The sequence below is a fragment of the Rhineura floridana genome, chromosome 6 (assembly GCF_030035675.1).
Source record: "Rhineura floridana isolate rRhiFlo1 chromosome 6, rRhiFlo1.hap2, whole genome shotgun sequence".
In the NCBI taxonomy this organism is placed as follows: Eukaryota; Metazoa; Chordata; class Lepidosauria; order Squamata; family Rhineuridae; genus Rhineura; species Rhineura floridana.
In genome coordinates, this window is record NC_084485.1 from 73289414 (window position 1) to 73311041 (window position 21628).

Genomic DNA, 21628 nt, shown 5'->3' on the forward strand with positions numbered 1-21628 from the left:
TCTGAATAAGCTTCTTTTGAGGCAGGAGCCCGTCTCAAAAGCAGGCACAGGCTAAGTCACCCTTCCCGGAAGTCGGAACCCTGAAATTTATGAAGCTCAGCCTCCTTGTATATGATGAAATTCTAAATTTCAGCCCGGATCATTAGTTTGAAACCAATCCCAACTGGCGCAAAAGAGCCTGAGGAGTTCAGTTCAAAATTTAGTTTTTAATTGGCTCACCTTTTTCTCAGCACTCTGTCAAACCTATCTGCCACACACTCCCATTCTTATGTCTGCACTGGGAAGGCCCATAGCTCAGTGGCATCACTAGAGATATGAAGGCCTGGGGAAAAAAACCCGGAAAAATTCAGGGGGGGGGAACGATGTTTTTTCCTAACTGTATTTTCCCATTTTTTCCAAATTTTTTTGAGGGGAGAAAGGAAAAGTTTAGAAGAACCAGGGGGAAAAAATTTGCCCCCATTCTTTCTGTTTTTTTAATCAGGCTTTCATCCTCTAGGTGGCATACATGCTTTTCATGAGACGATCCCGCTTCTGTCCCTGACATATCGAGGTAGGGTTCAGAAAGACTCCTGTCTGAAATCTGGAGAGCCACTGCCAGCCAATGTAGCTCGGGGGGCGGGGTGGAGGGAAGCAGATTTCAGACTTGCAGGATCTACTTTGTTTTTTTACTAAAGCTCTGATATCCTAAGTCACTACATCTTGCATAGAATCAGAGCAAGGGACAAATGATATGCTTACAATTAAAGAATTCTTAGTCCAGGATTTGTTTTGAGTGTCAGAACTGAACAGAGTGCACAGTCTTTCCACACAAACCCACACTCCTGGTTATCCCAAACTCTCCTTGGGAGAGACACACTTACTGTTTTGCTGGTTCCAGTGCATCTCCACCTCTCTTTTCTGACAACCAGGGCACACAATGCTAGTCAAACCCTACCCAGTTTTACTGTAGAACCAGGTGGATCAGCTTGAGTGCATTTTTTAAAAAATCAGCTTCAAACAGATTTTGCAACTGATTGGCAGATCGACCCGTTGCCTCTCCATATGTGGCCAATGGAAATCCTTTGCTGTAGCCGACTAGTGAGCTCACAACTTCCATTTCAGCAGTATAATTTATGGCAGGGGAGTCATTTTGTTGCTGCAATTGTTAAACAATTAAGAGTCAGAAATTCAGAAAGCCTTGCTGATCTACTGGAAATCAGTTGAAGGTCTACCTTTTTCCCAACCCTAATGCAGTGAATGCCAAGTTTGATGGACCAATGATCTGAGTCCTATGATAGTAGTCATAGTTGTATTCTGCATTTCAGAATTGCTTGTTTTATGTTAACATTCATGAAGCCAGTGGTTTGGCTATTTTGTGGGAGAAGGCTGTGAGCAATGGGTGACATTTATCTCCACCTCTACGATCCACTTTTCCACATCCTAATGGAAAAGTGGATATGCTAGGTAACTCCTTTGAGTTTTTCCTTGTAAAATTTTCCAAGAGCAGGTGTTTATTCAGTATCTATGAGAAGACCTAAACTCTTTCCTAACCACCCTGATAATTTGAATGGCACATAGACCCAACTGAATGTGTCTGCCTCTCTCCTACAAACATCTTTGTCTCCATTACTAGTTGATTGTGAGGAGAGTCTTTTGGAATTATATGGAGATGTGGAGGGCCACACTTTATTCCACTATTTTGCCCTTTAAACAGTCATGGCTTCTTCAAAAAACTCCTGGAAAATGTAGTTAGTAAAGGGTGCTGAGAGAAGTTAGGAGACTCCTACTCTCCTCACAGATCTACAGTTGCCAGAGTGGTTTAACAATCCATGCCTCTTCCCAGAGAATTCTGGGAATTGTCGTTTTGTGAATAGGAATATGGGTCTCCTAACTTGCTTGCTTGCTCCTCTGGGTTGCTGTCTCTTGAGACAGCTGAGGTCCCTGGTGAGTGCTGCAAAGACTGGGACCCTCTGCCTGACCCTGAATCCAGAGAGAGGCTGCAGTCAATCCTGCATCTGCTCCAGGTTGGGTCAGGGGGCATAAAAATCCAGCAGCCTTTGGGTGGTGGGTCTGCCGCTGGTGGGGTCACCACCAAAGGGGATCACCGTTTGGGGAGCCCCTTAGGGAATCCCAAGGGTGAGGGCACTAGCCCCTATAATTTTTTTTAAAAAAAATCTAGAAGAGAATGGTAGTGGGGAGGGTGTCTGGCACATGTGTAGTACCTGCACAGGGTGAGAGACTGTGCAGTGAACAGAATGATAGGAGAAAGTTGTCAGATGCCTTCAGAGTGAGAGTCTGCAACTGGCAGAAGGCTGGCCCTCCCCAAGTGTGAGGTGGGGGAGAGTAGATGTGCCATGTGTGAACGATATTGAGTGGGTTTGACGGTTCCCAATTCTCTGAGGCCTACTGGGATAACTGGTTCAGGTAGGTTTTGTGGGCGGGCTCTTGTTGTGGCTGTATAAGGTGTTTAGGAGGAGTCTTAGTAAGGAGGAACATGGGGGATGCCACCCCAAATCTCATTGATCATGGGCAGAGGGAGGTATAGCCATGGGGAGGTGGTGAGATACTTTAGAAGGTGAAGGCAAGGCTAGCTATGCCTTGTTCCTCATTCCCACTACTCCCATGGATGGGTTCCTCATTGCTCATCCCACTGGCCTGTGTGTGCTGCTGTTTAACGCCAGATCAGTACACAATAAGATCATACTCAACCATGATTTGATTGTGGATGAGAGTGCCAATTTGGTGTGCTTTACTGAGACCTGGGTGGGTGAGCTGGGAGGAGTTGATCTGACCCAGCTTTGCCCACCTGGATACTTGGTGCGACACCAGCACAGGCTGCAGGGGTGGGGGGAGGAGTTGCTGTGGTGTACAGAACTTCCATCTCTGTCACCAGAAAACCAGTCTGGTTTGGAGCTGGCTGTGAGGGCATCTGGTGTCGGGCCAATAAACTAGGGTTGCTACTAGTGTACCTCCATCCTGCTGCCTGGCAGCTTCTCTGACAGATGGCAGAGGTTGTCTCAGCTCTGGCATTGGAGGAGCCCAGAACTGGGTGATTTCAATGTCCATGCTGAGGGTGCCTCTAGTGTTCCAGCTCAGGCCTTCATGGCCTTCATGATGACCATGGGACTGTCTCAAGTTGTTACGAGCCCGATGCATAGGGCAGGGCACACCCTTGACTTGGTTTTTGCTCCAGATGGAGGAAGGGGTGATCTGGTTGGATGTCACCCCACTGTCATGCTCAGACCACTTTCTGGTGAAGTTTAGACTTATGGCTCTGATCCTCCCATGCAGGGATGGTGGACAGATTAAAATGGTCCACCCCCAGAGACTAATGGAATCCACTGGATTCCTGAATGCTCTGGGGAGTTCCCAGAAGATAGAGCAGGTGACCCTGTTGAAGCCCTTGTCAAGTTGTGGAACAACGAGATGCATTGGGCTCTTAACATGGTTGCCCCTGAGTGCCCTCCGGCATTATGGAGCCCGGTTTGCACCTTGGTACACCAGTGAACTAAGGGCAATGAAACAAGCTAAATGATGGCTGGAGCACAAATAGTGAAAGACGTGCTGAGAGATTGATTGGGCACGAGTAAAATATCATAACCATGCCTACTGTGCGGCGGTGAGGGTGGCGAAGAAGGCCCACTTCTCTGCCACCATTGCATCGTCAAGTAGTCAGCCAGTGGAGCTTTTCCATATCATCAGGGGGTCTGTTGACATCAACTCCAGGAAATGGAGTTTAAACTCTGCGGAGGCCGACTGTGAATTGCTTGCAAGGCACTTTGAGGGTAAAGTTGCTTGCCTCCGTAGCAATCTTGATGCCCCATCCACATCTACTGTAGTCCCCAGTGAGGTGTCCAGTGCAACGTCTGCTGCAATGTCTTGGGAATGGTTTCAGTTGATGCAGTCTGATGACGTGGACAAGGAGCTTGCAACGATTTAGCCGGCAAAGTGCCCTCTCGACCCTTGCCCTTCTTGCCTTATTAAAGCTTGCTGAGGGGGGTTGAAAGAATAGATTCAGGGTGTGGTCAATGTGTCATTGCGGGAGGGCATCATTCCAGCTGCCCTGAAAGAGGAGGTGATCCAACCGCTCCTGAGAAAGCCCACCCATTGGTTTGTGACAACTACCGCCCGGTCACAAATACTCCCTTTTTAGGGAAGGTAATTGAAAGGGTTGTAGCACAGCAATTGCAATTACTCTTGGATGAACAGATTGTCTTAACCCATTCCAATCTGGGTTCAGGCCTGGTTATGGGACTGAATTGGCCTTGGTTGCCCTGATGGATGACCTTTATTGGGAGAAGGATGGGGAGTGCGACCCTGTTATTCTTACTTGATCTCTTGGTGGCTTTTGATACCATTCACCATGGTATCCTGCTGGGCTGATGTGGTGAGATAGGTACTGGAGGCACTGTATTACAGTGGTTCCCATCCTAACTCCAGGGTCGTTTTCAGAGAATAGCACTGGGTGATTGTCTTTCGGTCCCCTGGCAGTTGTGCTGTGGGGTGCCGCAGGGTACCATCTTGTCCCCGATGCTGTTTAACATCTACATGAAGCCCTTGGAAGCAGTCATCAGGAGATTTGGGGTGAGGTGCCAGCAGTACACTGATGATACCCAGCTCCATTTCTCTGTAACATCTGAGTTGTGAGAGGCTGTGCAAGCCCTGGACTGCTGCTGGACTGTGGTGGGATGGATGAGGACCAATAAACTGAGTCAAGATGAAGGTGGTGTTGGTTGGTGGTTCCCGAGTTCAGATATTTGGTCAGTTGCCTGCTTTGGATGGGGTTGTACTCTGAAAGAGGATGTTCATAGTCTGGGGATGCTCCTGGATCCATCTTGGTCACTGGAGGCCCAAGTGACCTTAGTGGCTAGGAGTGCCTTCTACCAGCCTTGGCTGGTAAGACAGCTGTGGTTGTTTCTGGACTGGGATAGCCTGACCACTGTTGTCCATGCACTGGTAACTTCCAGGCTCGACTACTGTAATGTGCTCTATGTGGGGCTGCTGTTGAGGTTGGTCTGGAAGCTGCAGCTGGTGCAAATGTGGTGGTACAACTGCTCACTGGGGCAGGGTATTGCCAACATGTCACTCCACTGCTGAAAGAATTGCATTGGCTGCCCATTAGCTACCGGGCTGAGTTCAGTGTGCTGGTTTTGGTGTACAAAGCCCTATACAGCTTGGGACCAGAATACCTGAAAGTTAATCTTACCCCTTATACACCCAGTGAGGGCCTCCTGCAGATACCATCTTATCAGGAGGTCCTTTCTGCACAACATAGGAAATGAACCTTTAGTGTAGTGGCACCTACCCTGTGGAATTCCCTCCCCTTAAATATTAGACAGGCACTATCTCTGTTATCTTTTTGGTGCCTACTGAAGATTTTCCTCTTTCAACAAGCCTTTTAAGTAGGGACCTTATCCAAGGGCTCATCCAGGAGACTGTAAAATGTGTGACATGATCGCTTTGTGTTTTCATTATTTTTTTGTCGTCCATATGATGCCGTGCGCTTTTGCACATTTTCGCGCAGTTAAATGTGCTCCTGCAATACCGCAAATCATGCGATTTACTTTTTTAAACTGGGAATCATCTGCTGTACCTTCAGGCGCTCGGATGCAATACTGCGGACTTTACAGCTGTGGGCGTTTGATGGGCGGTTCTTGGGCAGTTCCCCATATCCCTTCCCTCATTCTCAGCCAATCACGTATTTCCACTGTTGTGCATGTGTGCAAATGTCCAGGGAAAGCCCGGGAAAAAGGAACCTATCAGAGCAAGTGTGGTGTTGGGGGCCCCCCTGCAACTTCTACTGCGCAGATGCAAAAAAGTGCATTTGCGCAGAAGCAGCAACAGCGGTTAATTTTTAGCCAGCCTGCAAGCTGGGCAGCCGCTCAGGGTGAGATCTGCAATTGTGGTTGTTTGTAAACTTTTTCAAGGGAGAAAATATTTATCTTTGCCTAACCTCCACCTCCCACCCCTCACCCCCCGCATCAGATGCCCTTCTTGAACGTATTGGTCTTTGCTTCCAGGCATCCAGAGTCGAGGGAGAGGGGGGGAGAAGAGAAATAGAGGCTTTCCTCTTGGATTACAGACACTCACACACCCTTAGTCAATTTCACTTTTCTGCCAATCTCTTTGAGTCTTGTCAATTTCAACCATAGCCTGCAGGTTCTCAGCAGCCCAGCTGAGCTGAAAAGCATACAGTCGCTTTTGTGAAATATCGCAAATACAAGCAAAAAACCCACAGGAATTATTGGCATATAAGTGGTTTGCTAGAGCGTCTCAGCCACCCGCAACCATAGAGACTGGTGGTCTACCTTCCTAGACATGACACATCGTTACTTGCTGTTCTGGAGAAATAAGTGGAATTGCAATCATGTGTATCTCCAGAAACATTAAAGGTAGAAAAGCATACAGACACCCCCCCGGCCAGCGCTGCTCCAGAGTGGTGAGTGACAAGGAACTCCATTACAGCCACTACTACCAAACCATCAGGAAATTCAAACTTTTGCACTCGTACGTTCAAGCGCATGCGCCTTGTTGTGCTTTGTTGCAAAGGGGAGAGGAGCATACGTCATATTTTTGCGGACTAATTGGCTGATAGGGGGAGTGTTATGGGCGGAGCTGGGAAAAAGCGAGAAGAAGTATGGGTCCTCTCACTGCGTATGTGGGTGCAAAAAAAACGTTTTTTTATTGGGAAACAGCGAACAAACGGGCAAAGTGAGGACTGTCAGATGACAAACCGGATATGGAAAACGTGGATTATCCTGCTCCGTTTGGATGAGCCCCAAGTCTGCGTCTGTGTTGGAATTGCTTTTTAAGATTTTTTAAAGGTTTTTTTAAAAGATGTTTTAACATGTTTTTAAAGGTGCTTTGTTTTAATATTTTTTAAAGTTTGTTTTTATGATGTTTTAGAGTGTTTTTAGTCTTTTTGTGTGCTGCCCTGGCTCCTAGTGGGAGGAAGGGTGGGATATAAATTTAATAATGAATGAATAAATGAATGTATGAATGGCGTAAATGTGGCTAAGATGTTGCAAAGCCATACTTTTGTCTCCAGGTGCTGTCTTGTTATATCTGTTGATCAATGTTGAATAAGATCCTTGAAGGAGAGGGAGGGTTATATCAGTTGCTAAAAAAGTGCCTTCATTTTAATCATCATTATCATCAAATGGGGATTTATTTAAAAATCTGTTCTTCACCTAGGTTTGTTTGTTTATATGAATATTTATATACAGCTCTTCACCTAACAATCAAATGGTGGTGTACAGATATAAAATAAGTACAAATTTAATAAAAACTACAGCAAATTAAAATTGCAACAACATAAAAGAGCAACATCATAAAAGAACAGCACAACAGGGGAAACTCATCAGATTTATCAAAAGCATCCTACCCTTTTCTAAAAGCTTGGCAGAAGTCTTAGCTATCTTAAAGAATGAGGTGAAGGGACAAGAGACTTCTCAGTGGGGAGGGAATCCATACATTCGAAGCCACCACTGAAAAGTCCCTTCCTGGGCCCCCACACCTTGTATCTCATCCAATGCAGGGACCATTAGGAGGGTCTCATTTGTTGATCTAAGGAGACAAGCAGGCCAATATGGGAGAAAGCACTTTTTCGTTTGGCACAGTGGTGGCTAAGGTGAAAGGCAGGGAGATCAACAGTAGGTGGAGCCAGAGCCAATGACAGTTACAGCTGTAGCCAATGGCAGGCAGAACCAACTAAATCTAGTTTTGTCCCTGTCCTCCTCTGTGCTGAGATCTACAAGTGCAACAATGAGACTAAGGAGGAGGAAGCTGAGAGACAGTGCCACCCCCTGGAGTGGCTGTATGTAAGAAGGCAGGCAGGTGGAGGGGAAGGGCAGACTGAGGTTGGTGGGGCAGTTTCCCATTTACCCAAAGAGACCAGACTCCGCTGCTTTAGCAGCTGGATAATGCGGACAGTGCCAGACATTAATGCATCTGATGCAATGACAATGAAAGTGACACTACCTCCTAGCCCTACATTCTTTTCAGTACAAGCCCTCTCAACTATCCAAATAAGCTCACAGCAGCTGAGCCACATAGCCAATGAATGGCGATTTTACCTACATCCCTCACTTATTGGCAGTGAGACTCAGCTGCCCTGAGGATGAGTAGTACATAATGTGCTCTACACCAAGTCAGCCCAGTACAGAATACTACTTTACCAATTTTCTCTGGCGGACTTACCCTGCATCTGTTAGATGGTTGTATTGATTCAATGAGTTTGTGTATTTTTCCTGGAGTTCCACTTTGTGCTAATTTTGATGTTCGGTTTTGGTTGCCAGATGGGGTTGAACAGTTTTTCTGAAATCAATAAAGCAGGCAAATGTTTCCCCTTTCTCCTTGCTTTTCTGTTTTAAAATATGGTGGTTAACAAGCACCTATAAGGTAAAATGTTCATACTTTTTCCCCAAGGAAAAACCAGGGTTTCATAGATCTAGGTGCACTATGTAATGGAGCAAGCTCCCAGTGGTGCAAACCTGCTTCAGACTCATGAATGAGATCTAGAGTTTAGGCATCTTCAAACCCCCTCCCCCCGTGTGTTGCTTTTGTACAAACATTGTCTCTCTTAAAGCATAAGGAAACAAGAGCAATGAAATTGATCAAGTGAATCCTGAAGCTTTTTGTGCAATAACTTACACCATTCTGTCAGACTCCCTGATAAATATATCTGAATAGCTGATGTCTTTTTTAGTGCTTCCATTTGATTTTTCTTTCTCTTTCTCTTTTCATTTCAAGGATTGCGGAGAAAGGAACAAAAGGGATATATTGATATATATATTGCCTCTCCACTCTGCTGCTTCATGTGAAGTTATTCAAAGCCTGGAGCCCTTCTTTAGATGCTTGGCAGCGATCCTCCAGAGGGCTGGAAAAGGGACCTTGTAAACATCTCCAAACTCAGCAGTCTTTCCCTCCTTCACCACCTACCTTGGAATGGATACTGGAGTAGACTGGAAATCTTGACAGAAGAGTGACAGGGAAGAGAACCATGGTTTGTCCCCTTCAGAAGACCACTGATCAGTTCTCACTTTCAATCTTGGCCCTCTGAAGGGTTCTTTCCTCCCTTTGTAAGACTCCAGTGTGGAGCCAGTCTCCAAGCCATCAAAGCTAAGGAATTTGATGACAAGAGTCCCTGACTTTCATGGGTCTTTAGGCTGGAAGGGTTACGTTTCAAGGGTTCTTTGGCAATGATTGGGAAAAACTGGGGATCTTTGTGCATGGAGCAACTCTTCTTCTGTCTTCTCCTGAGTATCTGCTGCGGCTGGTGGTATCAACCAGCCAGTTCAGCCAAACCAAAAGGCCAAGGACATCCCCACATGAACTCCATCCGCCTTGATGGGGATATCACCCTAGGTGGCCTCTTCCCTGTCCATGGTCGGGGCTCAGAGGGCAAGGCCTGTGGTGAGCTGAAGAAAGAGAAGGGGATTCACCGCCTAGAGGCTATGCTTTTTGCTCTGGACCGGATCAACAATGATCCTGACTTACTCCCAAATATCACCTTGGGGGCCCGCATCCTTGACACCTGTTCTCGAGATACTCATGCCTTGGAACAGTCCCTCACCTTTGTCCAGGCCCTAATTGAGAAGGACAGCACAGAGGTGCGCTGTGTTAATGGTGGGCCGCCGATCATCACCAAGCCAGAGCGTGTGGTTGGGGTGATTGGAGCATCCGGCAGCTCTGTCTCCATTATGGTGGCCAACATCTTGCGCCTCTTCAAGGTAAGAGTGTGATCTGCCTTTTCTCTTTCCACCTCCTACTCCAACTGCACAGGATCATTTGCAATTCAATCCTTTCCTTCTTGCTGCAGCTGCTAAAATCACCATGAGCAACTGTTAAGTGGAAAAAACATTAAAGCAGTTTTTGCAATAATTATATAGGCTAAGTTCTTGCTCCCCGGTGGGGAAAAAGGAGGAGAACAAAATTTCTTTCTGTGTCTCTGTGGGTGTTTAAAGAGCTCCCTGTCTCCCTTGGGGAGGCTGACCCTTCCTTTCCCTTCCAACCCTGATATTTTGAGCAAAGGTTTCTCCACCCTGCTATTGCATCTGCTACTTGTGTGAGGGAAAGTGGTGAGCTGATTCTGTTGCCGTTAGATATTGTTGGGAGGGCGTTCCTCAGCATGGAGAGGGGGGGGGTGAGGGGAATTATATGGTTCATTTTACAGCTGAGAGGAATATTCATGTTGCGTGTATCCCAGAAGCTGCTGTGGGAGGGTGAGGGGGTTTGGAGAATGAGAAACTTGCTTCACGAAAGCATTTATAAACCAGCATGAGGGGGAAGACCTTTTTCTAATGCACGTGGTAATTTACAACCCTGGGGGGATGCAGTTAGCTCTAAGGGCATGTGAGGGCCGTCCTTCTGGCCTGAGTTACCTTCCAGTGCTAGAATATTCAGAAGAATTCTCTTGTCCCTTGCATTCCAAAATTCCTAGTTGCTTTGGTAGCAACTTATTGTTCACACAACTTACAACAGCACCCTTCCATACAACATTTGTTGAAAAATTACTCCCATGCAGATTTGCAAAGTGTTACCGGCAAGACTACCCCCTCAGCATACCATGAGAACGAGGGGCAGGCAGTGTTCGTTCTAGAGGGGAAAAAAGTGCTTGTGGAATGTTTGGGAAACAGGACTATGTCAAGACAGCACACTTGACATCACAGATATCTTTTTAATTCCAGTGTAAAGCTGTGGTTTCTGTACTGTATCATCAGTAGCCGTACATATAATGGGGGGAAGTGGCATTTGGCTAACATTACACGGGATGGGGCCAGATTCCCTTCTGGGCAACTTTCTGAGGGCCACATACCAGTGGTGGGTGGGGCCAAAGGCAATGGTGGGCAGAGCAATGAATGTAGTTTTTCCTTGTATACAGTAGGTGAGTTTCTACACACCCACCCCTCATTATCCTCCATTCAGGCAAGGAAGAGGCATCATCAGAGTTCAAGGCCACATTCTAGCCTCAAGGAGGATGTGAAGCAGGGCCAGTGAGGGGTATGGTCTGGGGAAAGTCCCAAGAGCTGGACAGAGAGGCCCGTGTTCAGCTCCTGGGCCTGAAGTTCCCCACTACCGCTTTAGCTTAACAAAAGCCATGAGTTACTACATTACACAGAAGTCTGTGAAGTTTGGCTATGGGTTGTGGTGTAGATATAGTGGTCTCAATGCCTGATCTCCCAGTTTATAAAGACATGGTACTACCTTTTACTCTGATCAGTGGATAATTAGGCGTTGTGTTCACAAGATTCCTGCTTACCTCTCCTGTGCTTCATCTGTATTGGGGTTGCCGTTCTACCTAATTTCTTAAGGCAGCTGCTCTTCAGGTTTGTCACTGGAATGGTGTGTGTGTGTGTACATATATGTATCACCATTATCATCATCATTTATTACCCACACTTCACCCAAAGGTCCCGGGGGGGTTACAACAATGTTAAAATACAATATTAAAAACAATTTAAAAACAATCTAAAATATATCAGTGGCATTGTTAGGTCTGGACTTTAGGGGAAAGACTGCCCTCCTGAGGGGGGCAACGGTACCAGAGCAGGCAGCAGATGGCGGGGTGTTGGTTGCAGCAAGCTGCAGTGTGCTGTGAAGCACTGTAGGAGCCAAGGCCATAGCCACCTGTCATCTTGATTCCTCCACAATGCCTCTGGGCTCCAGGTGGGGCAACAATGGAGTGGCCAGGGAGAGGAGGCAGGTGGCATGGCTCTCCCAGAGGGCACCTTATCCAGTCCCCCTGCAAACCTCTTAGCAACGCTGGTGTGTCTGGAGGAACAGTGCCTCTCAGGCTCAGGATGAGGTTGGTCCTGATAAAGATTTTACCTACTGTTAGGTTTGGATTTTTCTAGTGGACTGACACAGCTGCTAGCATTTTTCCTAACCCATGGAATGAGAAATGCATTTTTTATTCTTCCAGTGAATGGCATTCCTGTGAGTGCCATATATCTCCAGGGACAATGCTGGATCTGTCAGAACCTACAGATGAAGCCTTTACACCCCACCCCCATTTTCCAGCTGAAAATCTGTCCTTTCCCTGAAGAGTCTACTTTGAGGGTAGGATTTTTATTTGGGGGGAAGACAAACCATGGCCCCAGTCCAGATTAGGGCTCTTTGTAGCTCCGGTTAGCTTTAAAAAAGGGAGAATATGAATCCCATAACTTGTCATAACACAGCAGTATTTTCTGGGACATAAGAGAGGTCAGCATTACAAATGACTTGCTGGTGCAGGAATAGGGTGGCCATGTCTCCTAATTTATAGGAGGCAGTCTGGTAGTTGTACGTGAGCAGGCAGAGTGGGAGCAGGGCCCTTCCAGCAGTGGTGGTACTATGTTTACCAGAATTGGGGCAAAGTCAGGGAGCTCCAGGTTGGCAGTGTTAGTGTCCCCCAGGTGTGTGCACACCTGCAGGATACTGACACACCAACCCAGCGCTTCCCTGAACTTGCCACCACCCCATCCTACCAGCAGTAGTGCCCTTGCAGGACACAGAAACTGCCAACCTGGGCTCCTAGACCTTTCACAACCTTGCCACCACCCCCTTCTATCCCATCCCTGTCCTGGTGAATGCAGCACGGCTGGGAGGTTGCTGCTGCCACTCCATCCCCATCATGCACCACTGCTGAGACAGTTCTCTCTTAGAAAGTGTTCTGTATTTGAAGGGCTGTTTGGTCCAAACCTGTTTTAAAGAAGGGGGAGTAATGACCTTGAAGCTGCTTATCAACAAGGGAGCACCTGGACAGCAGACTGAGCAGGCACACAGTCAATTGGTCATAACCTTCCCCGCTATGATGAGATGCATTTCTATTTAAATCATAGCAATTATTTCTAAATGTGCCTCTAAACATATAAATTAGCATATGCAGATGTTTACACAAAGCTGTGTTATCTTTTGTCCCCCTTTTTCGGTCTCGATTCAGTGCCCAGCCTATGCAGGCCCAGTCTTGTATAATGTTTCAAGTCTCTGTGGTCCAACTGGATTTGTATGAAACATGTCTGGACTTCTCATTTTCTATAGCAGCACTTTACGCAAAAGGCCTCAGGCAAATGCTCAGGTGCATTCACAAGCCACCCAAATACTTTCCTGTAGCTGCAAATGTCAGAAGCTGCCACTTTCCATCCTCAAAGGGATGAACTTTTGTAATGAGCAAAATTATTCTGTATATAGCGGCTCTAAGGACCGTTCAGGAAAACTGGCAATCGCTTTTCTCTTTTGCCAGCTTCCAGTGATGGGAATCTTGATCAGTTTCTATGCTGTGGATTATAACTGTCTTGCTGAAAGGCTGTTTCAAAGGTATTGTTTTAATTAATATTCTTCATGTATTCTGAAAATGGCAGATGAATAAATATTAAAATATTTGCATTTCTCTTTACTGTTCTAATTCTCATATGACAATGCAAGTATTCTTTGTTACAAACAGAGTAATCCTAAGCATGTCTACCTGGAAGAAAGTCCCACTGATATCCATAGGATTTACTCCCAAGTAAATGTGTATGGAAGTGCAGCCTTCCCATCACTAGAAATAAAATTAGCAAAGCAATAAATAATCCTTTGATACCTTTGATGTGCTTATTGTGTCATGAGCTTTGTAGGCATGACACTTTATTATTTGCTTGAAATCTTTATGTTGGGTCTACTGAGGCTGGAGGCATGTGAAGTGACTGAATATACATTGTCCTATTTTCTCTGGCGCAGGGTCTGCCTAATCCCTGCCCCCTCCCCCCCCACTCCATTGCAAGGGCAGTTTTCTTCACTTCTCTGCAGTTTACAGATGGATCCCATTGACCGACAAGGCAATCCTGGAAACAAGTGTTCTGGGGTATGATAACAATATTAATTCACTAAGATGCAAAAAACCTTGCGGTTTAAGAATGTACCTATAGCCCACAGATATTTCTACCAAACTTTAAAAAGCAGGGAAATTGGGCAGCTATAGTGAATGCACCAGGGGAGCAGGAGACCTGACCTCCTCTCTGAGATATTGTACTGCCCTACAAAGTTGTCAAAATGCAAACACAATTTGGGTTGGTCTTTCACAGTCCAATCCACTTGCTGTGGAGCTTGGAAGAATTTGGTAACATGTGCCTCTGAGCATATGGTGAGTGGTGGCAACACCTGCCATCTCCAAAGATGGAGAATTATATTTTTGTATGTTTGTTGGTGTTCTTCTTACTTTGTTTCTTTCCTGTGTTACTAATGTTTCTACAGAGAATCTAAACCAGAAAATTTCCCCCCTCCTTATTCATCCTAGAAATGTGTGTCAAATGTATTTTTATTAATTTCAAAGCCTTTTTATTGGTCATTGTCATGTGATGGTGAAGACAGCCTTTTGTGTTTTATATTGGAGGTTATGTTCTATTTTTATTTTGGGTGCATTAACAGTTGAATCTGAAACTGCAGTTTGATGTAAAATCAGACTGATCACAATATGTTGCTACTTCAGCAATGACTCTAGCTGTTGGAAAAAAGAGGATGCATGTTTTCAGCCTGCTATGTTTAAACCACTTTATTTAAGGCAAGGTGTTCACGATAAATTAAAAACATACAGCACATCTAGAATTTTGCTAGAATATATTTCACCTTCCACTGTCTTATTTTGTGCAAATTGAGACACTTCTGAGGTCCACTGGATACTATTTTGCAGAAGTCAGTGCCGTTATTCCACAATTATGTTTGGAGTTTTTTTAGTATAAATTTTGCAGAGTGTTGCTGTACTTCACATATTCATAGAAACAAAAGCAAAAGAAAATGATTTCCAATAGGAAACTTCACTAAAATTGCAAAGTAAATCAGACATATTTAAAGTGACCATCTCAACTATATCAACTGTCTTAATAATATTGCTTCCTCCCGGCTAAAACAAGATCAGCACAGGACATATCTTCTTTCTATTTTTTGGGCTGATTACAGGTGTTGCCACCACTTACCATATGCTCAGAGGCACATGTTACCAAATTCTTCCAAGCTCCACAGTAAGTGGATTGGACTGTGAAAGACCAACCCAAATTGTGTTTGCATTTTGACAACTTTGTAGGGCAGTACAATATCTCAGAGAGGAGGTCAGGTCTCCTGCTCCCCTGGTGCATTCACTATAGCTGCCCAATTTCCCTGCTTTTTAAAGTTTGGTAGAAATATCTGTGGGCTATAGGTACATTCTTAAACTGCAAGGTTTTTTGCGTATTAGTAAATTTCCTTGCTTTTTAATCCGGGAGGTAGGAAATGGGATCCTGTGCAAGTTTGCTGAGAATGGATTGATCATTTGCATGATTATTGAGTTAAGTGGGATTTACACACACACACACACACGACAATCATGCTTAGGATAGATGAAACTGACCACAGGGGATGGGGAAGGGAGGAGGGGGAGGAGGGAGGGGTGGAAAGGCAGAGGGGAGGACTGGGATGGGAGCAGGCAGGAGGGGGAAGGGAGAAGGACAGATGTGGTCATTTGCATGTTTATTGAGTTCAGTGGGATTTACTCCTGTGCAATCATGCTTAGGATAGGTAAAACTGACCATGGGGAGGGAAGCCTGAAGTGGACAGGAGAGGAGGCAGAAGGAAGAGGGCAGGGGAGGAGAAAGGGAGAGGAAAGGGGAAGGATGGAAAAGGTAGGTCTGATCATTTGTATGATTATTGAGTTGAATCGGATGTACTCCTATGCAATCATGATTAGGATAGGTAAAACTGACCAGGCTGGGCCTGGCAACCAAGATGTCTTCTGTATCTTTAAATGTTGTGCAGGGGGAAGGGAGAATTCTACCTTGTGGTTTTTCCCATTACAATGTTGCAAGAACACCTGCACTTGGCTAACTTTCTCTTCTCCTAAAGATACAGGATCAGTCTCAGGCCCTGAACCTGGCAACTCTACCTCCCACCCATATTTAAAACAAAGCTGTCCCTGGCCACATCCACACCAGGCCTCTATTACACTTTGGACAATCATTATTTATTTATCTATTTATTTAGTGTATTTATACACCGCCCCATAGCCGAAGCTCTCTGGGTGGTTTACAATAACTAAAAACATTAAAAACAAATACACAAATTTAAAAACACATCTTTTAAAAACAATTTAAAAGAATTTATCATGGCTTCTCTCAAAGTCATGGCTCAAAGCCAATCATGGCTTCTCTCAAAGAATCCTGGGAAGTGTAGTTAGTGAAGGGTGCTGAGAGTTGCTAGGAGATGCCCTGTTCCTTTCACAGACCTTCAATCAGAGTGGCTGACTGTTAACCATTCTCTCAGGGAAATAGGAGTCTCCTCTCAGCACCCTTCACAAACTACACTTCCCAGGATTCTTTGAGGGAATCCATGACTGTCTCAAGTGAAATCAAGTCTGGTGTGGGTGTGGCCCTCTTATTATCCAAGCCCAGCAGCTGTGAGGCTTTTAGAACACTGACAGGTGGTCCTTACTGAGCAGGCCCTGCGTTATAATAGGCTTCCAGCCAAAATTTCTTAAATTAATTAAAAATCAACCAGGCATTTTTTAACTTTTAAACTGCAGTAGATGAAGGTCAGAGTATGGGGCAAGGTCAGTATTAGGATTACAGGTACTCTGTGAACATGGCTGATTTTTAATGAATTTCAACAGATTATGAGAACTCTCAGAGAAAAAAGTCCAAAAGGACTCTGAAGTTTCTCTCTCTCTCTTTAGACTTTGAACTCTCGATTCTCTCTGACTGTTTTGTGTATCGCCATGAAAATTGAGAGGGTTGTTAAGCAAGCGTTTCTGAGTTCAGGACTATAAGTTTTGTAAGGTTTTGTTTTGAAATGAGCTTATGGGAAGCATCAGAATGGCATGCGGGGGTATTTTCCATTTAACATTGCGGAATGTGAAAAATCCATGCTGGCTATAGTATACAGCTACTCTTGTGGCTGTATAATGTTAATGCAATTGAATCAAATCAGCTTATTACCATGTTTCTCTCTCTCTTTTTGGAAAAAAAAACACACATACAGAGCACATATGCAAGGAATATAAGGAAACAGGAAGTACAGTCTGAAGACGTTGTGGTAGATATACTGATCTTATGTGCTTCTCTCTTTTGGTGTGACCAGCTGCTGCCTGCCTAGCAGTTGTAAAGGATCGTGCCAAAGAGGCAGTCTCCCCATTCATTGCATTCTAGGAAATCTAGTGTTAGACTAGTTTTAGTGCTGTGTTCCAGCTCATTCCAAGTGGGGAATTCAACACTGGTATGAATCCAGTGCTGGATTGAGCAGAATGGAGTGCTAATTTGAGACCCACACCATACATGTAAAGCACATCCAACTAGGGACGGGGTTCGCTGCCTAGTTCTGATCTGCTTGTATTCCGATAGTCCATCTTTCATTCCCAATCTGCCCGTTTTATGTTCCCGCTTGCTTTTGCACTTGCTGATTCACTTCGCTATTTTTTTATTTGCAAAAAAATGTACGTAATTTTTAATCAAGATGGTTATGAAAATGATTATGGTGCTTATGAAAATGATTATGGTGTTTTTTTTTCTTATTTACATATCAATTAGCCAGATAGTGGTCCTAGAAGAGATAGCCAAAGCCAAACAAATTTGCTTGCTGAGTAGAAGCTCTTATTGAATTCAAAAAGTTGTGTCTGCTGCATTGCAGCAAAATGTAATCATTTTTGTAATTGGTGGACTTGGCCAATTCATATATAGCAAGGAGAAGCAGTCAATTTTTCCATGTATGTGTGTAAAATAGCATTGCAAATAAGTGAGTGCAATCCGCACACTCTGCAACAAAACGTTACTTAATGGCCTGACCTACACAGAACACCCACGCAGAGCGTCTGCTGTGCTGTGTGGGTATCCATGAAGTTGTTGTCACTTAGAAGAAAAAATTACGTAGTCTTTCATAGATGAAAATGAAAAACATTGTATTGCATTTAATCATCATTGGGTAAAACTACATTTTATTCTGTGATTTAATTTGATACTGAATAATGACCAAAATGATTACTTAACCTAAACATTATTTAAGAAAGAGAAGAATTAGAGAACAGACAATCAGAGTAAGAAAAAAATAATAATATTAATGTTAATGGCCATTTCTGAGAATTAACAAAACAAACAGAAAATTGGAGGAAGGTTAATGGATGTTAATGGCAATCATTATCACCTAGACAGCTGTTAAGAATGAATCAACTTAGAGGAAATACAATTATGAAGATAATTATGTAAAATTAGGGGGGGGGAATTGAAAAAAAAGAGAGAGGCTGATGACAGCCATGGCCTGCCGCAAGAAATCAGTGCCGGTCCAAAAAGACAAGTGAACTGTTAGATTGAGTTGAAATCCATTATTAAGTCTGATTTTATTTATTTATTTTATTTATTTATTACATTTATATACTGCCCCGTAGCCGAAGCTCTCTGGGTGGTTTACATCAATTAAAAACATTAAAAACAAATATACAAATTTTAAAACACAAAAAACAATTTAAAAACGCAATTTAAAGTTTTTTTAAAAACAATTTAAAAACACATGCTAAAATGCCTGGGAGAAGAGGATTTTGTGGATATTCTCTTCCATCTCTACGTACAACACACATTTAAATCACATGACTTTCCCCAAAGAATCCTGAGAACTGTGGTTTTCCACTCACAGAGCTACACAAACCTACCAGCCTTAACAAACTACAGTTCCCATGATTCTTTGGGGAAAGCCATGTGATTTAAATGTGTGTTGGATGTACTTCAAATGTACGTTGTGGATCTTCCTGTAGTGCAGGAATAGCTAATGTAGTGTATTCCAGATATTGTTAGACTACAATTCCCATCGTCCCTGAGCATTGGCCATACTGGCTGGGGCTGGTGGGAGTTGTCGTCCAGCAACATCTGGAAGACACCACAGACACTGCTCTTGCAATAGTGCTTTTCTAGGGACACAATTTTACATTTCTATAGGGGAGGGAAAGAGAGATTTTACTAGAGGAGGCAGGGTCCAAACTTCAGCTGTTGGATCCTTTCAAGGTAAAATTGTAACACAGCAGCATACTGGTGGGACAAACAGACACTTTGCCCTTTTTAAACAAAAGGATTTGTGTCTTAGACATCCAGGCTTAAAATATAAGCCTATAAGTGCACAGCCATTGTGTACAGCTGCTGAACTGGTCAGAGGTATATGAGCTCTTAATGATGGAGAATGAAAAACCTAGGGTGGTGAGGAAAATGCCCCCTACCGCTTACCTTCCTTAAATTGCCCCCTGTAGCATATGAGCCCCTTCTAGGCTGCAAATGGTCAATGTCTCCTGCTGGCTATGATTTCAGAATAAAAAAGTTCTGTTCTATAGATCCAGTAAAAACAGTTATACCCAATCTTTCCTTTAGCTGAAGACTTAGGCAGCTTATGTTATAAGCCTGAGGTGCTCATAGGTCTACATTTATTATTGCTGTGAGATTCCATAGCGCATGGATTTGTTAGACTCTAAACTGAGAGGTTAAAAAGTATACATCTCACCTTGAAATCCATCCTGTTGTGGCATTAAAGTGACATGAAGACTAGTTCAGGGCAGTTTGACAGTTCTTTCTTTAATGCATATTGTGCTGCACTGTCCACAATGCTGCTTTTTTGCAGACAAACCACCCTGGGCTCTGATTTACCTGTTAAATGAAGCAAGCTAGAGTCTGGCATCTGCCTAGTGGGATGTGTTCACATGGTTAGGGCATGTGAAACATGGGGGAGGGGCAGGGAGGGGGAGGAGGAGGGGAGAGGGGTAGGGGTAGGGAGGGGAGGAGATTTGGATAAGGGTGAGGGAGGGAGGGCTGGAGTGGAGAGGGGAGGAGGAAGGAAGGGGAAAGGAAGGGAAAGGGGGAGGGGGAGGGGAGGAGAGAGGGGGAGTGGAGAGGAGAAAGGAGGCGGAGGAGGGGGAGAGGAGGGGAGGAAGGGAGAAGAGGGGAGAGGGAGGGAAATGAGGGAGACAAGAGGGAGGCAGGAGGAAGGGGATAGGAGAGAGCAGGTTTGATCATTTGCATGCTTATTGAATTCAATGGGATTCATGCAATCATGCTTAGGATAGGTGAAACTGACATGGAGGAAGAGCAGGGGAGAAAAGATATGGGTAAGGAGGAAGATGGAGGGGGAGGGGGTAGAGATAGGGAGGAGAGGATATTGGGTGGGTGGACACTGGACAGAGGAAAAGCCCCTTTCCTTTCCAAAAGGAGAACATTGTTAACACCATTATTATTTTTTGGCGTTTCCCCACCTTTTAATTCCATAGCAGATGCATGTAGTCTCCCACCCAAATTTAAACCAAAGCTGACCCTGGCCACATCCACACCAGACATTTATTCCACTTTAAACAGTCATGGTTTCCTTCATAGAATCCTGGGAAGTGTAGTTTGTGAAGGGTGCTGAGAGTTGTTAGGAGACAGTTATTCCCCTCACAGAGCTCCAATTCTGAGAATTCTTGGGGAAGAGGTACTGACCACTAAACCACTCTGACCATTGGAGGTCTGCCAGGAGGACAGAAGTCTCCTGATTAGCCAAGCCAAACAGCTGTTTGGCCTTTAGAACACCGACTGTTGGTTCTTACTGAACATGGCTGCACTTATCATTGACTCCAATGTTAATTTTCTTAAATTAATTAAAAATCAGCCATCCATATTTTTAACTTTTAAAGTGCAGAAGATGAAGGTCAGAGTATGGGGCAAGGTTTGTATGTATGTATGTAAGTTTGTTTACTATACAGCCACAAGAGTGGCTGTATACTACAGTCAGCATGGATTTTTCGCATTCTGCAATATTAAATTGAAAATACCCCATGCTATTCTAATGCTTCCCATAAGCTCATTTCAAAACAAAACCTTACAAAACTTATAGTCCTGAACTCAGAAATGCTTGCTTAACAATCCTCTAAATTTTCATGGTGATACACAAAACAGTCAGAGAGAATCGAGAGTTCAAAGTGTAAAAGAGAGACAAAAAAACAGACCCCCTTTGGACTTTTTTCTGTCAGAGTTCTCATAATTTGTTAAAATTAATTAAAAATCAGCCATGCTCACAGAATACCTGTAATCCTATTACTGACCTTGCCCCATACTCTGACCTTCATCTTCTGCAGTTTAAAAGTTAAAAAAAGGCATGACTGATTTTTAATTAATTTAAGAAATTTTGGCTTGAACTCAATGATAATGTCAGGCTGCTCGGTAAGAACTGTCAGTGTTCTAAAAGCCAGACTCACAGCTGCTGGGCTTGCCTAATCAGGGGGTCACACTCACAAATTTAAACCAAAGCTGTCCCTGGCCACATCCACACCACTTTATTTCACTTTAGAAAGTCATGGCTTCACTCAAAGAATCCTGGGAAGTGTAGTTTGTGAAGGGTGCTGAGAGGAGGCTCTTATTCCCTTGACAGAGCTCCAGTGGCCAGAGTGATTTAACAGTCAGCCGCTCTGATTGAAGCTCTGTGAGGGGAACAGGGCGTCTCCTAGCAACTCTCAACACCCTTTACTGACTACACTTCCCAGGATTCTTTGGGAGAAGCCATGACTGTCTAAAATGAAATAAAGTGGTGTGGATGTGGCCAGGGACAGCTTTGGTTTAAATTTGGGTGGGAGGTTACATGTGCTTGCTGTAGAATAAAAAGGTGGGGGAAACCCTGAAAAAGAATGATACTGTTCACAATGTTTTCCTTTAAGAAAGGAAAGGGACTT

General features: G+C 44.4%; 1 protein-coding gene across 12 annotated transcripts in view; it reads left to right on the plus strand.

The window, feature by feature from the left end:
- GRM4 (glutamate metabotropic receptor 4) overlaps window positions 1–21628 on the plus strand; it is a 603968-nt gene that overhangs the window by 198491 nt on the left and 383849 nt on the right. For 10 of the 12 annotated variants that reach the window (XM_061632388.1, XM_061632386.1, XM_061632382.1 and 7 more), the window contains one exon: window positions 8731–9710. In XM_061632388.1, coding sequence (XP_061488372.1) covers window positions 9180–9710 — 531 coding nt within the window. In that variant the 5' untranslated portion in view covers window positions 8731–9179. Of the gene's footprint in view, window positions 1–8730; window positions 9711–9993; window positions 10059–13201; window positions 13276–21628 lie in introns of those variants that run through there. The other 2 variants (XM_061632391.1, XM_061632392.1) reach the window with 2 other exon arrangements.